We start from the raw sequence: 18,437 nt of genomic DNA, 5'->3' as shown, positions 1-18,437 counted from the left end.
ACTCAGCAATCATTTCTTAACTGAACCCCTAAAAGAATGCATCTTCTTTCCAAATATAGCTCAAATCTCATCTCCTCCTTGAAATCTCTAATACTGCCCTAATTAATATCCCTCTTTCCTTAACAATTCCAAGGCACAACTCAGAAAGTTTTAAATAGTTTCTAGCTGCTTTTACTCTTCTGAGGAAGGAGAAAAGAAAGGAGCAATTGAGGAGGAAGGTGAAATCAGTCTTTTAAACTATTAGGACAGATTTAAAAATAGACTTAATCCCCACCTGGTTGTAAATATCATCAGATCTTAGCCGACCAATGACCATGCTGATGAAGGTCTCGTTGATAGGCACCCTCTGGAAGTAACTGTCAGGATAGCTGGGTGGTCTTTTGGCTCCTGGTTGGCTGGAATAACCTGTACTTCGAAGCAGCTTACAAATATCATCCATATTCGAATCAGCAGAAGATCGAGCAGCACTGAGCCATGTTCACAATGGGAAATAAAGGGCCAAAGAAACCGCATATATCAGAAATGCAAAGTCCAGCAAAGCAGAAGAATTTCAGTATAAACTTGACTTTATATAATTTTAGATATGACTGTAGGTCAATTTATATCCCTAAAATTCAAAATTATATTTTCAAAAAGCCTGTTGTAATATACCAAACTGATAAGATGGGTTCCTGTATGTATGTACAGTTTTATGTGAAGGTCCATGATCCGTTTCCCCAAAATCCTTGGGGCTGGATTTGTTTCAGAATACAGCGTTTTTCAAATATAAGAAAGTAATGATACATATATCATGTACGATATAATACTCCAGCAGGGTCTTAGATGGCATTCCATGATCAAGATATATTAATATTTCTACATTAAAATTTATGAACATTCACACAAGTGAGATAAATAAAGACTGTCTATAGCCTCATGTCTGCTCCAGAAAGGTGCTGACTCCAAGATTTCAACTTAGGTCAGGTTTGCTGCCAACACAGTTGCTCTGTATGCATGTTGTGCATGTGTGTATGTTCATATATTTTTGTCAGAGTTCTTTGGATTTCAAAATTGTGGATAAAGAATGTGAACCTGCACCAATTTTCATAAATTTAAACAATAATTTTTAAAAAGTCTATCAATTTCAAGTGGGATATACCAACTGGTTTTTCTTGGCAAGATGTACCTTCTACAGAGATTTAAGCAGAACATCTGTGATTTTTCTGGTGGCTTGAAGTAGTAATCCCCCAAAGAGACTCAATCTTAGACTTGAAGATGACCTCCTATCTGATGTAAGAATCTCCTTTACTACTGCTCTGACTTGTAATTGTTCAGTGTCTCTTCAGTAGTGGATCCTCACATTCTAATGAATTAGCCATTATACCCTAAGGGACAAAGCCGGATTGTCAAAGCTGGGCTTGATTAGCAGATTTTTTTCTTCTTCTTCATGTTGTTTATGGTTTTTGTTTTTCCAGGTACTTTCAGAAATAGAGGCAAGACCATTCATAGCCCATTTTTAAAAACATGGATGGTCAAACTGATGTGAATGAATTACGCATGCTGGTGGATACTCTCCTCACATCCTGATAAAGCTAAAGGAACAGGCCAGCTGAGTAGCCTAATTTACTGCTGAGAAGGCAGCAGTACCAAGTGTGGCTGAAAATACAACACCCCCAAACAATCCCTCTCTGTTGAGGATCTGCCTTTTTGCCCTATTTATTTTGTCCTAATTTGTAAGTCTGAAAATGTTAATTCTAGCCTGCACATCTTTAGCCCAAGTTCCTGACTCCTGCTTATTGACTGTTTCTTCCCCAAATCTTGATTATTTCTGACATTAACACTGTATCCAGATTCTGACTCATTTATTTAACAAATTGAAAACTGTACATTAGGGACTGAAATCACAGCTGGTTAAGGTGGGTCCTGTTTTTAAGACCCTGCTTCTTGAAGTCATAGCTCTGTAAAGACACATGTAACACATGGTTGGGATGTGTGTTACTGTTTGTTCTGTTTTTGGTTCTACATATACATGGGTAAGAATTCACTTTCAACCTGGCCCCGAATGATAACTTTTCAAAATGTATCAACCTGAAAATGGTAACAGAAAACTCATTCATTTCCTTACATCTGCCAAGGAGTAGTATTTGAAAACTTAAAAAAAAAAATTCATTAGACTGCCAAAATTCCCAAATTCAGGTAAGGAAAATTCACATTCCTTTTAAAAAAAAACTGAGGTATCATGATGGACATGATAAGCTATATATCGCTAATAATCTATAATAAATTACTCTATATATACTAGATTATATGACATATAATCTATTATAATGATGATATAAAACACAGATTGTTATATTTCTACATTATGTATTATACTTAGAAGTGATAAGAATCTTACTTTTGCATTCTAGATCATATTGCTGCTGTTCACAATAAAAGGAGGATGGAAACCTACACTGTACTTTACCAATAGCAGTGCTTTTGGAGGGTGTAGTCTTAGCCCAGGGATACCTGTATCGATAGTAAGAAACGAGCATTCTCTCTCTGATTTCTCCTTCAATCTTTTGGTCGATGACCAGGAGCATAACTCCATATAAGTACAGTGCTTCACACTATGATGAGAAAGAGACAATAGCCAAGTTCACAGGAGTACACACGCTTATGGAGTGAAGCTGATAATGTGTGAAAGGATCACTCTGCTCTGGTTCCTCCTAAAAACTTTATATTACAAGGAGAATGCAGGTTCCCCCCAAAGGGTCCTCACCTTCTGTACAGAATGAGCTTCGAAAAGTTTATGCAAAATAAAGTTTAATTTACAATGACTATCTTTCAGTTGGTCTATTTTTCATATTTTGCTTGGGATACCAAAATGGAATCCCAACATTATGAATACATAATAAGTCATTCACTTATTTAACAAACATTTCTTAAGTGATCATGATGTACTAGGTACCAGGCTAGATGTCTGGGATGCAAAAGATAAAGAAGATAGGATTGTTACACTGAGGAAGCTCATAACCTGCACATAATCTTTATTCACTTGTAGCTCTGCTCCAAGTCTACTATGTTCTAAATTCAGACAAAGACCTGCCAGTTAGAAGATAATTATCAGTTTATTTTGCTTCTCCTTAAAGAAGGATACACTGTATGTATTTGTGACTTACAGGAAAAAAAGTAACGCTAAGTTTGACATTCTTGATTTTTAAATTTTAAGTGGTCACTACTACTTACTAGAAGTTGTTTTCCATCTTCATTGAGAAGCACCGTTTCCAAGGTTTGCTGAATATAAACACCTTCATTGAGATCATCTAGATACCTAGAAATGAAACCCCAGAGCAAGTTATTCATTGATAATAAAAATGTTAATATCTCTGAAGAAGGACAGTAAAGATTTTTAAAAGATTAGGCAAGATACCAGGCATTCTGGCCTTCAAATAGTTTGTGGCCATTCATGCTCTTGGGAATAGATTGGTGAGCAGGAACTCATAGTGATCAGGGCCACAGATTATTTATGGCCACTCCAAGTAAAAGGAATATTCCATAGTCCTGATTTATGAATTACAGATATCTTGGGAATAATGGCATAAAAACATGGACTAGTTAGTTTAAAAGCTAATGAGTAATGAATTCTTATGGGCTAGAAGGAAGACAATATTGTCTGGTCAGGGATAAGAAGGAAGACTATGGTTACCAACGCTACAAAATAAGTTTTACAAAATAAGTTCCTTTTTTTTTCACTTCTCATATATAATAAACTAAATTAGGATCAAGATTGAAAGCCAACTGACTTGGTACAAAGCAAGATGATTATAATCCTTAACAAGAGCAGGAAATTATATTAAAACTTTAAAATACTTAAGATGACTAGTGCCACAGGAAGGAAAAGACAATTATCCACGGTATAAGCTAGTAAATTTCTTAGTAACTCAGAAAGATATACACGTTCTAGTCCATCCCTTCTCCCTCTCCACTATTTACTATCAAAATAAGCTATGACTAAATTAGTCAATACCTGTTTAAGTCTACAATATATTTATGCACACTTTGAAATGCTAAATAAAATCTGGTCACAATTTCTGTGTTGTTTTCCCGAAACTCTTCATCTAAATCCTGTAGCTCTGGCTTAGCTTCCAGTTTGCTTTCCCATAATTCTGGACCCTAAGAAGAAAAACACATTTATGTGAAACATCAAGAAAAGAGCCACAAACCAATAGAACTATCGGTAACAATTTCAAAACAGTCTTTTAAAAATTTGTTCTTATGCCTCAAAAGGGATATCAAAAATTGAAAGCAGAGGAACAGAAAGTAATGAAGATCTCAGAAGCACAGATATAAAATCCCTTTGAAAGAAATGGGCTTGAATTGCAACCACAATTGACATGCTTTTAAGTGTGGGGTACTTCAATGTGAAATACATTATACCAAAGTTATCTTTTTAAAATTTGATTATATTGTGTTAGGGCTTCCACACAGTATATTATTTTAAAGTTAGCTGATACTAAATTTGGTTGAAACGCTTTTCTTTTTAACTCCTTCTCCATAATTACTTAACCTCTCAGAGTCTCCTGGTTTCCAAGGAAAGCATGCTTTTGTAGAAAAGACTGGTAAGAAAAGCTGTTGAGGAAGATTACCTTAAAATAGCTGAAATCAAATATGATATCTCCGTATTTCTGTTGATCAGCTCGGTCTTTTAACCTGAATACAGCAGGAATAAACTCAGAGAGCCTCAGAAGTTCAGCAATGATGGCATTGCCACAGGAAACAATTCTTAGGATTGCTTGGCCACAGAGGTTATTCTCAGCCAAAAAGTCCAACATCGTGAGGATAATCAACTACTCTGTGCCCGGCCACAGGGAAATGTGTAACTGGCTTCAGAGCTGGGGTCTGTAAATCATCAGATGAAACCAGGTCTGCAGATACACTGGCCGCTCCATTAAAGGACCTGTATCCCCCCCCCCCCACAAAAAAAGTATGAAAATCTCCATTTTTTTAAGGAACCATGTGAAACACACACACAATATTTTTCTTCCAAACTCACTGAAAAAAATTTATAACACATAATGAGTTCTGATATGGAGGGAGGGCATTTAATTTCCACTCTTCATGTTTTCCTTGTAGAGGAACTTTGCTAAATTGCTACTCTTGGCCTCTTTCTCAACACTTTATTCACTTCTCTCCATGAGAAAAGACTTGATGTAGCTGATCCCTGAGCTTGTGAGAAGGTTCCAAGGTGCCCTAAATTGGGAACAGATTATTAAATTTTCCTTACAGGAATTGTACCACTTCTTTTACCTTTGGGAAAAGATAACTATGTCCTAAAATCTACTAGAATTAGATGAGGGAACAACCTTTAAAAATGTTTTTTTCAGGGGATTCCCTGGCAGTCCAGTGGTTAGGACTCTGTGCTTTTACTGCTGAGGGCCTGGGTTCAATCCCTGGTTGGGAAACTAAGATCCCACAACCTGCGTGGCACAGCCAGAAACAAAAGAGAAAAAAATTTTTTTTCCTATGTCAAGTATGGGAGGTCCTGTGATTGAGACTAATATATGCCTGAGAAATGTGACAGAGTGACTCTAAACGTAAGGACAACTATTTCATACTAAGCAGTGGAGAAGTTCTGATTAGGAATGTATCTTCAAATGATATCATCAAAACTTCTGACAATAAGTTCTATGCTTAACAAAATTGAGAGTAAAGTTGCAGAAACTCTGGACTCAATGGACAAACCAAGAATGAGTCAAAAGCTGACTTCATCAAATCGTGATTTTGATAATACAGTGTTTTGTACTCCACAGTTGTCTTTCATAGTATGAGCTTTAAATGGGTAATTTTTGCAAAAAATTTCCAAGGCATCATTCATTTTTCCAAAGGGCCTCCCAATTCTTTTTCACCTCATTATCTTTTGAAGTGTTAATTGTGTCACCATCTTTGTTGCATTTCTCTCCTCTAATTGTTAATTTAGCTAGGTCATCATTTGTGAACTTCATGGAAGCCTAAATTATTTTTCAACTTCATAAAGGCCTGTGACTTCCCAACATTTGCACTTTCACTTGGCATTAGGATCCTGCTCTATCAACATGATGTCAACAATTAAGAAAACTGACCAAGGGACTTCCCTGGCAGTCCCGTGGTTAAGACTCTGTGCAGGGGCCACGGGTTCGATCCCTGCTTGGGGAACTAAGATCCCCACATGCTACATGGCCTGACCAAAAAAAAAAAAAAAGACTGACCAAAAAGTAAGAAAATTAAGAATTTAATGACCAAATAGACAGCTTTGGACAAGGATATGTGAATGAGGACTAATGTTACAAGTGGTCAGTTTATTAAGATGTTTACATCAATGCCACTTTTGAGTTCCTCTGTAGCCACAGCAAAACATTCCTCAATGCCTGTCACACATTTCTAAAGTTCACCCACGTGATGAGCTACCTACTGTAGGTATCTATTACCTGGAAGCTCTGTATAACCCTTTAGGGTTTTCTTTTTTCCTTTTGGAAGTTTCTATCATTGATTCACAATTTGGAAATGTCTTCATTTACTGGGATGCTGTGGCAGCAACTGCTGGCTCCTCAACAGTACTTCCCACTCACCTGCTCCTTTCTTATTCTAGAGGACAAAACATTCAGATCCTCACTTTCCCTCCCTTGCAGCCAGGTTAGACATGTGACTCACTTGTGACCGGTGAGATAGAAGAAGTCTATGGTAGAACTTTTAGGAAATATTTTTTTTTCTCCAGCTACAAGGAGAGAGGCATGTCAAGAGAAATTTCTCTTGTTGCTCTGGCTATCCCCCTTCTTCTTGCCTTTGAGTGTGGTCCAATGAATATTTGATGCCTGAAGCTGCAGTAGCCACCTTGAGACCATGAGGTAACAGGCCTAAGAGAAAAAACGCCAGGAACCCGCAGACTGTGGTGCGGAAGGAAAGAATCTAAATTCTTATTGATGTTACTGATTCCTTGATTCAACTGTGGCACTACCTACCTCTGTAATCCTTGTTAAATGGACTGCTTTACGGTTTACCTAATGTTAATTGGGTTCTGGATTATATGCAGGTGAAAGCATTTCCAATGATACAGATTCACTTACTCAACAAATATCTACCCAGTGCCTACTATGTGCCAAGCACTGTTTTAGGACCTGAGGCTACCGTAGTGAACACAACTAACTTCCTGCTTTCATGAAGCCTACATACTATGGGGAGTGGGAAAGAGATAAACAAATAAACATATTACACATCAGGCTTTGATAACGCTGTAAAGAAAAGCATGACAAAGGGATGGAGCATGTGTTATTTTACATACAGGAGTGTGTAAAAGCCTCTCTGGTAAGATGATATTTGAGCAGAGGCCAGAAGCAAGTGAGGGATCAAGCAGTAAGGGTATCTATAGCCCCTTAGATGGTCCCCAATGACCTCCACCTTCCTATTCATTCCCTGAGTGTGACTTACTGTCTCCCATCTAAAGAAGGGAATAGGGCAGATGTGAAAGATACCATTTCTGAAATGAGATTGCAAAAAAGACTGTGACCTCTGGCTTGGGAGCCCTTTCCAGCGTGTGTGTCTTGGGAGAAGCAAGTTGTTAGGTTGTGAGACAGCCCTGTGGAGGAGCCCTTGGGACGATGGAGAAGTCTGCCAACCACCACTTGAGTGAGCTGGAAAATGGACCCCCCCAACCCCAGTTTGTGTTCACAGCACAGCAACCTCCCAAGAGCCCCTGAGCCAAAGGCACCCAGCTAAGCCACATAGCTGATTCCTGACCACAAACGTTAATAAGACAATGAATGCTTATTGTTTTATAGCCACTAGGTTTGAGGGTAATTTGTTAGTTTACTGATAGTGATCTAAGAGAAGGGCATTCCAGGAAGGGGTTACAAGTAAGTACTACCGGACAGAAGCAGAGATAGGGGAGGTGGAGTTGGGTCCCATAGCAGAGATTACTGAGAAGCCACTACAGTTGTCCACAACTCTCTCTCATGAGGGTTGTGTATAATACACATTAAGGCATAAATTAGTAACAAGTGTGTTCAGTTTTCTCTGTGACGCTTGCTTGTTAAGACACGTTGATCTCTAACAGGCTGAATTTCAGATAATTTCATTCCATTTTTCCCACTGAAACGGCCTGCCTTGGAAAATAAGACAAGTGAGAAAATAAAGGAAAATGAGAACAAAAGTCACCTGAAGTCCTCTGAAGACCACTAAACTAACCCAGGTCTCAGGAGGATGAAACTTTAGACTCAATTCAGAGGAGGGAAGGCTATGATGAACAGGTCTAACTGCTACCATTTGGATATCAAGATAGGACAATGTGGCCAAAGAGAAAACAGCTTAAAGGAAGGCAACATCACCTGCCTTCTTTCCCAACAAACAGACAGACAGGTATACTCAGCGCCTGCACGCACGTGGTCAGGGAGGCTTAGGCCTGGGATAATGACTTAAGTTAAAATTCTTGTGTGTTCAAGTCTTATTTTAATCCTTTTTACCTAAGAGTTACACTGCAGGCAACTTTCAAAATATTATTTGGCTAAAGTCTTTGGTAAATAGCCTCACTGTTGGCTGAAAAACTGGTCCTAAAGAACAGAATCTAAGAAGCATAATTAAAGATGCCTAATCATGCTGCAGTGAACTCAGAGGTAGGTGGCTTTATAGAAGATGTTAAGACTTAGTTGAGATTAAAAAAAAATTCACTCTAGAATGAGATGCAAATAAACATGGTAGAAGAAGCTATATTAAATCTTCCTTTTTTTTTTAATTGGGGTATAGTTGCTTTACAATGTTGTGTTAGTTTATGCCGTTCAGAGAAGTGACTCAGCTATATGTATACATATATCCCCTAATTCCCTCTTTTTTGGATTTCCTTCCCATTTAGGTCACCACAGAGCACTGAGTAGAGTTCCCTGTACTGTATAGCAGGTTCGCAGTAGTTATCTATGTTATACATATTAGTGTATATATGTCAATCCTCATCTCCCAGTTCATCTCTCCCCCGCCCCCAACAAATCTTCCTTTTAGAGGTTCTGCTGGTGCTAGGGATGAAGACAACTCATAAAGACCAGCTTTCTCAGTAGAGGCTCTCTTACTATTTGACATGCAATGAAACCAGAGATCCCACTCAATTTCCTAATTTTGTTTTTACAAGGCACCCAGAAAAGTGGTTGTAACTTCATCTTCAAGAATTTGGTACGGAATTATGATTTTTAGTTTGGAAAGTAATCCTAGACAAAAGACAACATGCCTTCAAGAATAAAGCATGGCACCATCATACCAATTACCCAATGAGTACAGAACTGAATTCTGAAAACTAAATTGCCCTGGGAAGAACCACTCTTTATCCTACTCAGAGGACAAAAGAAGACTGATCTATTTTAATCCTTTTATAAAACCGCAGTTCCATAAAGAAAGAAGCACTGGTCTCCACCAATGCGTTATCAGGAACAAACTATAGCGGTTGTTGATCAAAAGGGACCGGCATATCTCTTCCAGAAAAGTTCTAAAATAAGCCTAATCGCTCTAGTCTGAGAATCCTGAAAAAGAAAGAAGAAAAACCGGAAGGTGTTCCCTGTTGTGGGCAAAGGCAGTAAAGCCTCTCTCTCCCCCTTCTCCCAGCAACCCCTAGGCTGGAGGAAGCTCCACGCACTTGGAATCAATCAGGAGAACCGGTTCCATTACCGGCTCTGTGTTTTTTAGTTTTTTTAACTGTACGACCACAGACAAATTAGGACCCTCGAAACTATTCTTTGAAATTCAAAGGACTTTGGCATGTCGTACATAGGTGGGGGAATTAAGGTGCAGAGAGGAGCAATGATTTGCCCAAACTCACAGCCAGTGGTAGAACTGGAATTCAAACCCGGGTCCGTCAGACCGTAGAAGTTTCCACCAACCACTCAGGTTTCTGGAGAGTAAATGGAGAAATGACGACGTCCACAGAACACTGCTCCCGGAAACTTGGAAGGCTCAGATGCAGACTAAGCAGCTGAACATCACTTCCTAAAGCGCCAAAGAGGTGTGGAAAATTGTTTCCACCTGAGTGGAGGAGATGCAGAGCCCGGACTGCAGCAGCAGCTCCAGGAAAACCCTCAGTCCTCCACGCCAGGCTCCCCCATCCAGACCCCACCCCATGCCGCAGAAGCCCCCACCAAGGCCAGCGCGGCCCAGCCCTGGGGCGGGGGAGGGGACGGAGGACGTGAAGGAGTGGGCGCGCGCACACCGCCCCTACTCACCTGTCACGCGGGCCGCGCCAGGGCGCACGCGCAGGGCCGGCGGGCGCACGCAGAGTCAGCTCCCCGGTCACCACCCCCTCCGTCTCCGCAGGGGTTCCCTTCTACCCCCAGCCCTTATCCACAGCCGGCCAGACCCCGGCTTCCGCCCGGGGCTCCCTCAGCCGTCACATGACAAAGGGGCGGAGAGCGGGGCGGGGCGTCATGTAACCGCTCGCCGGCGACGACTGATGACGCCTGAGCCCGCGCTCGCCGTTTCAGCGACAGGGGAAGGGAGTTAAGGAAGTAGTTGGGGGTCCTGGTGTGGGAAGTCTGGGCACAGCCAGACGGAGCTACATCGGGCAGCCAGGTAAGGCAAGAGCGGGGCATGGTGATGGGGAGGGTGATGGGAGGTGTTGCCTCCCTCTCGGGCTCTTCGCCGGTGCCCCGAGCTACGGTCTGTGGACCTGTGTTATGGTCTTGGTTCTTTTCACGCCACAGCAATGAGGCTGGGGCGGTTTACCTCCCTCTCCAAGACGCCATCTCTCCATCCTTGGGCTCTATGTGTGTGGGGCAAAGATCACGAATTCTTTTTTTATTTTTTATTGAAATATAGTTGATTTACAATGTGTTAATTTCAGGTGTACAGCAAAGTGATTCAGGTAAATATGTATGTATAATTATATATATATAGAGAGAGAGTGATTCAGGTGAATGTGTATATATATATGCCTTTTCAGATTCTTTTCCTTTATAGGTTATTAAGATATTGAATATAGTTTCCCGTGCTATACAGTAGGACCTTGTTTTGCCTGTTTTATATATAGTAGTGTGAGATCACGAATTCTTGATCTAAATAAATCTGGTTTGAGCCGGCTTTCAAAGCAGGGCCTTGGGCAGATCGTTTAAATAAACTCTCTGGGCGTCAGTTTCCTTTTCTCTCCTATAAATGGTTGTGAGGATTAACGATAATGAGAACGAATTGTAGGGGCATCAGTTTATGGCTTGCTATAGGGAACCTAGAAATGGTGGTTTCTGTTATTGATGTAGCTCTGCCGAATCTTTATTGGTCACCTATTTTGTGTGAGGAGCTGTTCTATGTTACGTGGAATCTGTCAGAATTCTAGTTTAAGTTGCTCCCAGGGTGAAAGAGTGGCAGATATGGGAGCAGGTAGTTATGATGGTTTTTAAAATAGAACGGGGTGGGGGGGAGGGGGAGAGAGAGAGAGAGAGGGATAGTGGTAGCATGAAGGAGAGAACAAGCAACTGAGAGGGCTTCATAAAGATGTAACCTTGCATATTGGAAAAGAAGATACAGTTATGGCTGAACTTGTATAGGGCCCTGTGGATTTAAAGGAGGTCAGCACAGTATCTAAATTATTTGCTCTGTGCTTACCACTTGTACAGAAAGATGAGAGGAGTATTTTTATTTTTATATTAGCTAATAATTGGCCTCACCTACAGAGAATCTTATAAACCTGCTCTGGTCTGAATGTTTGTGTCCTCCTCCTACCCCCACCCCCCAATTCATATGTTGAATTCCTAAAGCCAGTGTGATGGTATTAAGAGGTAGAGCCTTTGGGAAGAGCTTAGGTCACGAGGATGGAGCCCTCCTAGTAGGCTTAATACCTTTATAAAAGAGGCTCCGGAGAGCTCCCTTGCCCCTTCTACCATGTGAAGACACAGAGCTAGAAGGCCCTGGCCATGAATCACCAGAAGAGGGTCTTCACCAGAATGCGACTATGCTGGTGCCTTGACCTTTGGACTTCCCAACCTCCAGAACTGTGAGAAATGTTTTTGTCGTTTATACGTTACTGTGTCTGGTATTTTGTTACAGCGGCACCAACAGACAAAGACAAGGCCTGTTAGGGAAGGCAACATAACATGCTAGGGAAAAGCTCAGGAAGTGCATAACCTTGTTTTAAACTTTCTTTGAGACCATAGGTACAGAGAACAAAACAGTCACAGTTCCCTGGGGAAGGCTCCAAAGGGGGTTAGTTTAAACCAGGGTTTCTCAACCACTGCACTGTTGACATTTGGTGCCAAATAATTCTTTGCTGTGGGGGGGCTGTCCTGTGAATTATGTACTTAGCTGTACTTAGTGGGAGAAATAGGGAAAAGTGCGTTTAGTCCATCTTTCGCCTCCAGCCATTCTCTTTGCTCCTCGATCTAAGTCGTTCCTCTTGATAGTGCAGAATTAACAGATGAATGTTTTCCCCACCTCTCTGCAAGTGTAAAGTTTCATTGGAGTAATGTGAATTTTGCATTCATATAAGGATGGCTACCATGTAGTAGACACTTTACATTTATCCTGGATTACATTAATCCTTATATACACTGTGTCGTAGTCAGCTCAGGCTGCTATTAAAAAAATACCATAGACTGGTGGCTTAAGCAACAGAAATTTATTTCTCACAGATTTGGAGACTGGAAGTTGGGGACCATGGTGCTGGTATGGTTGGATACTGGTGAGAGCTCTCTTCCTGGTTCGTAGACAGCCACCTTACTGTATCTTTTCATGGTGGACAGAGAGAGCAAACCTTGGTGTCTCTTCCTCTTCTAATGACACTAATCCCATCATGAGGGCTCCCCCCTCATTTAAACTTAATCAACTCCCAAAGGCTCCATCTCTATATGTCATCACATTGGGAGTTAGGGTAAACATAAATTTGGGGGGGACAAAGTTACCTCAGTGTTCTCCATACTTGAATTATTTGGGGTGCTTCATAAAAATACAGTTTCCTCAGTGTCCACTAGAGACTGATTCAATAGGTCTGAGATAGTATCCATTAATAACTGTATTTTTAGTAAGTATTTCAACTGATTCTTAAAATCAGACAAGTTTGAGAAAACTACAAAATTTAATTTAGGGGACTTCCCTGGTGGCGTAGTGATTGAGAATCAGCCTGCCAATGCAAGGGACGCGGGTTCGAGCCCTGGTCCAGGAAGATCCCACATGCCACGGGGCAACTAAGCCCCTGCTCCACAACTACTGAGCCCGCGTGCCACAGCTACTGAGCCTGTGCTCTAGAGCCCGCGCTCCACAACAAGAGAAGCCACCGCAATGAGAAGCCCGGGCACCACAACGAATAGTAGCCCCCACTCACTGCAACTAGAGAAAGCCTGCGCACAGCGGCGAAGACCCAACGCAGCCAAAAATAAATAAATTTATTTTAAAAAATTTAATTTATTCTTATAATAATGCTGTGAGATAGATGTGATTATCTCCTTTTTACACGGGAGCAAACTGAAGATAGAGAAGTTAAGCAACTCAACCAGAGTGATGCAGTTTTAAGTGGGGTGGACAAGGTGGAATTTCCAGGCATTCGTGTCCAAGGTCAGTTCACTTATGCGCTATTCTGTATTGCTGCTCACAGTATTGTATGATTAACTTGATGGTAATATTTGCTCTCATTGTAAAAGATTATATGCCAGACGTTATTCTGAGTGTTTTGTTATACGTATGAACTCATTCAGTCCTCCCAGTAATCCTTGAAGTTGGCACTGGATCATGCCCATGTTGCAGAAAGGAAAAGTGAAGTATTGAGAGGTTAAATAACTTGCCTAAAGTTATTCAGCTACTTAATTGGCAAAATCAGGCTTCGAGCTCATGTAGTCTGGCTCCAGAGGCTACAGTGTTTAACCCCTACTAGAGTTTTTAGTCATTAACCCCTACTAGTATCACCTCCATATTCTACTCTATAATGTAACTAATGTTTATTTTTAATATAAACGTGTTTCATGTTATCTTTAAGTAAAATTAATATTCCAGGAAGATGTATCATGTTCATACTGTGGCTTTACTCCATCTGGCTTACCCCCTGGTGTGTGTGTATGTGTGTGTGTGTATACACTTTGATAATTGTGTTTCCAGAACAGTGCTATCCAATGCAGTAGCCATTAGGCACATGTGGCTATTTAAATTTTTTTTGATTTTGCGTTATTTTAATATAGCAAAGCATTGACGAGAATAATAAATAGGCAACTTATTTGATAAATTTGGTTTTATAAAAATATTTGTTGAACAGAGTTGCTTGAAAAGAGGCAAAAAGACAGTATGTAAAAATATCAGTGATGAAATATTTACATATATCTATTTCAAAAATTAGAATAGAAAATATTCTCCATCTAGAAGCATTACTTCTGAGATTACCAGGTTCCCTGGCACCTGTAGTGTTTCACAATTAAAAAAAAATCATGGTCTTCAGAGAACAGTCATATGAAGGTGTCAACAGTTTCACATTCATATCATGACATGCAATTTTGAAGAGAATCATGGGAAATTCTATGAAAAATTAATAAGACCACATTGAGATAATATATCTTCAGAAAAATACTAGTGTCATAGTATTAAAGACAGAGATGGCTAATAAACTGATTAATGAATGTAAATATGTACCAAGAATGACAGTTTCTTTTTTTTTTTAAAGTTTTGGTAATCAATATAAAAAGATTTCTAAATCTGTTTTAATGCATGTAGTTATATGTTACTATTATTTTTTAAAAGTGTAGTTGACTTCCAATATGGCTATTTAAATTTAAATCGATTAAAATTAAATAAAATTTAAAACTCAGTCACGCTAATCACATCAATAGTCATGCTATTATGACTCTCAGTAACCACTGCTAATCAATAGCTTCTGTATTGGACAGTGCCTAATAGCTTCTGTATTGGACAGTGCAGATTATAGAACATTTTTGTCATGGCAGAAAGTTCTATTAGACAGTGCTGCTCTAGACAATTTAGACTTACACTAGAATCAAGATTGACTAGAAAACTGAATTCTTGAACCATATCGTTTGATCTTTGCAGGATTGTGTTTTTTGAGTAACAGTTGGTGTTATAATAGGTATACCCCCAAATCTAAATGGCTTTGCACAATTGAAGTTTTTTATTTCTTTCATGCATGGAGCCTGATTGGTGGGCAGTTTTCCTCCAAGCAGTGAAGTAGGAACCTAGGCTCCTTCCATTTGGTGGTTCTCTATCTTCAGTATGTGGCTTCTAAGGTCATTGCTTGCCTGTTTCAACCTGACAAATGGGAAAGAGTGTGGAGATAGAGTGCCATTTTCATGGATGGGGCCTGGAAATGGCTTCTGTTTCACTGCATTGAATTCAATCATACTGCCACACCTAACTGCAAGGAAGGCTGCAAACTGTGGTCTAGCTGTACGAGCAGGTTGAAGAGGAAATGGGTTTGGTGGGCACTGAGCTGGAATCTGCCACACGTGTCCTGTCCTTAGCTTACCTTGAGACATAATCTAAGAAACAGTCCTCAGAAGCTTACTATTACTGTATCGTAAGAATATTATTAAGGACATTTTTCAGTACGATTCTTATTATCTCATACGTGATGATCCATGCTGCCTTGATTGCCATGGAAAGCCTTATTTTTCTTGAGTTCTTGGCGTACTTTATGGAGAAAGAGAATTCTGTAATTTTCACTTTTTGTTTTGCTTGTCAGGAAATCTCATAGCCAAATTTGTATTTACAAATATAGTGCTGTGTAGAATCATAAAGAATCCTAAAGCTTATATGATTACATTCTAAATTTTCTCATGTACTTGGTTTTCCCTTTAATCTGTTTTTTGGTCCTGATTTTTATGAATTTACATATTTTCCCATCTTATTGCATATGTTTGTGTTTATATTGTGTTAACCATCCCAACTTGTTTGGTGTAATAAAGTGAGATTGTAAATAAATACTGTCTTTCACCAAAACACACATATTCAAAACACCATTATTGTTTTTTTAAAATTTTTTTTTATTGAGGTATAGTTGTTTTACAATGTCATGATAGTTTCTACTGTACAGTGAAGTAGAGTTCCCTGTGCTATACAGCAGGTTCTCATTAGTTATTTACTTTCTACATATTAGTGTGTATATGTCAACCCCAGTCTCCCAGTTCATCCCACCCACCCCCCCACTGCTTCTCCCCTTGTCATTATTGGTTTTTCATTCATATACATGGTCATGTCTTCTCTCAGTGTGAAATTTTAACACCACAGAAACTCCCAGAAGATAACATAATGAGAACCCTTGTTCCATCATCTGGATTTTAACATCTGTAACATTTTGCCATATTTGCTTCAGGTCTTGATTTTTAAGATCATTTAAAGAAAAAAAACAGATAAAGTCCCTGGACCTATAAGGTCTACCTGGACCTTTATCCTTCATTAAGACCCTCTATGCTATGTTCCAAAAAATACTTGCTGAATATTTGTTAATTGAATGATTTGAATTGATGACGAGTTGTATTGTGGATGTTTGTAGTAGACTAACACCTCAAAAATAGAAATTAACATCTTAAACATCTTCTCTGTGACCTTCCCTTTTTATACCCTGTGTCATTTTTAATGAATCTAATGATTGACAGGCCTGCTTGTTGAATGAATGGATGAATTTAATGAAAAGGGACCAATAATTAAGAAACTCCTGTAGTAATCCAGTTGTGAGGTAAACATGGTGGCAGTGGAGAGGATTGGAAGGGCCACAGATACTAGACAGCTCAGAGACAGTTAAGCAATCTGTCCATGGGCACTCAGCAGTACAGTGGCAGAACCTGAATTCATGCTCTATCAGTATGGTTATGAGAAAATACCTTTTTTGCTACCATACAGCCTTTCCTCTAAGCCTGTGTAAATTCTCTCCACTTTTCTGGATGGTTTCAGTGGACTGAATTTCAGGTGGTTTGTGAATTAAGCAAAGATGTCTTTTTGTAGGGAGCTTTACGTAAGTAGTCCAAAGCTTAAAGAGTTGTTGATTGAAGAGAGAGATTAGGGAGTGTTTTAATATGAAGATAATAATTGAAACTGTTACAGTGGGTGAGCTACCAGAAGATAAGAATTTACAGACAAATTCTGTTTTATTCTTAAACAGAATCTGGGATCTCACCAAGTCTATAAATCTTGGAACCCAGAGGAACTGTCAGAAATAAAAGTTTTCTTATAGTTTTCAGAATTCAATTTGTATCAGATAAGTTAAAAATTACAGGTTTTCAAAATTCTCCCTTATTAAACTATTTTATTGCTACTATTTTCATTTTTTTGGAAGAATGCTTTATATGAGCAATGTACTTTTTCTGACACACTTATGTTTTAGGTTTTTAGGAACTGTGCTGTTGTTGAATTCTTTAGAGAATCAGGGAATCTTTTGGAAGAGGGTGTTCTCCCTCCTTTATATACTGAAGTACATCTTCTTTATTTATTGAAATTCATCTATTGTGTTTGGTGGCCCAGATGATGGGACAATGCTTTGATATCCTTTCAAGTGATACAGAATGTAGATAATTGTGTAGCACTTGTGGGATATTGGACACATTCATATGGATGTTTATAGTGGTTCTGTTTTCCTGTGCAGTTATTATTCTTATTCATAAATTTTGTTTCATTGTGTTTGAAAACTTAGGTAATAATTTCAAGATGCCAGGGCGTTCCACTTCAAGTTCAGGTTCAACTGGTTTTATATCCTTCAGTGGTGTAGAATCTGCACTCTCCTCCTTGAAAAACTTCCAGTCCTGCATCAGCTCTGGAATGGACACAGCTTCTAGTGTTGCTTTGGATCTTGTGGAAACTCAGAGTAAGTAATAATTAAAATTTATTTCTTTGTGTCTATTTTGATGTAACCCTGAGTGGTGGCATTGCTCTAGGGATGCAAGATACCGCTCACCTTTTGGGTAACCTTGGGACAATCATTTAATCCCTCTGGGCATCTGTTTTCTCGTCTTCTTTTACATACCACATAGTGATGTACTGCGGATAAGATGAGATTGACTCATTCATATGTGTTCAGACCCCCATGAGCCACTAGAGACTGCACTAGAAATTTATGGGCTGAAACATGAAGGTATCTGACCTCAAGGAACATACGATCAAAAGTATGTGACATTTGTGGGACTTCCCTGGTGGCGCAGTGGTTAAGAATCCGCCTGCCAATGTGGGAGACATGGGTTCGATCCCTGGTCCAGGAAGATTCCACGTGCTGCTGAGCAACTAAGCCTGTGCTTCACAACTACTAAGCCTGCACTCTAGAGCCTGTGAGCCACAACTACTGAGCCCACACACCGCAACTGCTGAAGCCTGAGTGCCTAGAGCACATGCTCCACAACAAGAGAAGCCACCGCAATGAGAAGCCTGCGCACTGCAACGAAGAGTAGCCCCTGCTCGCCGCAACTAGAGAAAGCCTGCGTCTAGCAACAAAGACCCAACACAGCCAAAAAAAAAAAAAGTATGTGACATTTGTGAACTGTACAGTATACAGCATTATGATA

The 18,437-nt window shown here is 39.7% G+C and overlaps 2 protein-coding genes across 7 annotated transcripts in view; one reads left to right on the top strand and one right to left on the bottom strand.

Annotated features, from left to right (window-relative positions):
• The window catches only part of WASHC5 (WASH complex subunit 5), a 53,387-nt gene extending 42,989 nt beyond the window's left edge, over window positions 1–10,398 (bottom strand). Inside the window, exons 1-7 of one of the 4 annotated variants that reach the window (XM_029222967.1) lie at window positions 10,194–10,332; window positions 9,794–9,996; window positions 4,611–4,921; window positions 3,992–4,137; window positions 3,211–3,295; window positions 2,491–2,591; window positions 275–467 (exon numbers count right to left, since the gene is read on the bottom strand). In XM_029222967.1, coding sequence (XP_029078800.1) covers window positions 275–467; window positions 2,491–2,591; window positions 3,211–3,295; window positions 3,992–4,137; window positions 4,611–4,796 — 711 coding nt within the window. In that variant the 5' untranslated portion in view covers window positions 4,797–4,921; window positions 9,794–9,996; window positions 10,194–10,332. Of the gene's footprint in view, window positions 1–274; window positions 468–2,490; window positions 2,592–3,210; window positions 3,296–3,991; window positions 4,138–4,610; window positions 4,922–9,793; window positions 9,997–10,193 lie in introns of all 4 variants that reach the window. The other 3 variants (XM_029222968.1, XM_029222966.1, XM_029222969.1) reach the window with 3 other exon arrangements.
• Window positions 10,399–10,431: 33 nt separating this feature from the next.
• NSMCE2 (NSE2 (MMS21) homolog, SMC5-SMC6 complex SUMO ligase) overlaps window positions 10,432–18,437 on the top strand; it is a 223,878-nt gene continuing 215,872 nt past the window's right edge. For all 3 annotated transcript variants that reach the window (XR_003793583.1, XM_029223059.1, XM_029223060.1), the window contains exons 1-2: window positions 10,432–10,539; window positions 17,576–17,746. Coding sequence is in view for 2 of the 3 variants with exons in the window: in XM_029223059.1 (XP_029078892.1) it covers window positions 17,590–17,746 (157 nt within the window). In the remaining variant the exon portion in view is untranslated. The remainder of the gene's footprint in view (window positions 10,540–17,575; window positions 17,747–18,437) is intronic.

Source organism: Monodon monoceros, unplaced genomic scaffold (genome assembly GCF_005190385.1).
Source record: "Monodon monoceros isolate NGI ecotype Baffin Bay Population unplaced genomic scaffold, NGI_Narwhal_1 Super_Scaffold_14, whole genome shotgun sequence".
In the NCBI taxonomy this organism is placed as follows: domain Eukaryota; kingdom Metazoa; phylum Chordata; class Mammalia; order Artiodactyla; family Monodontidae; genus Monodon; species Monodon monoceros.
Note: the sequence above shows the minus strand (reverse complement) of the source record. Positions and strands in the feature narration are given on the sequence as shown.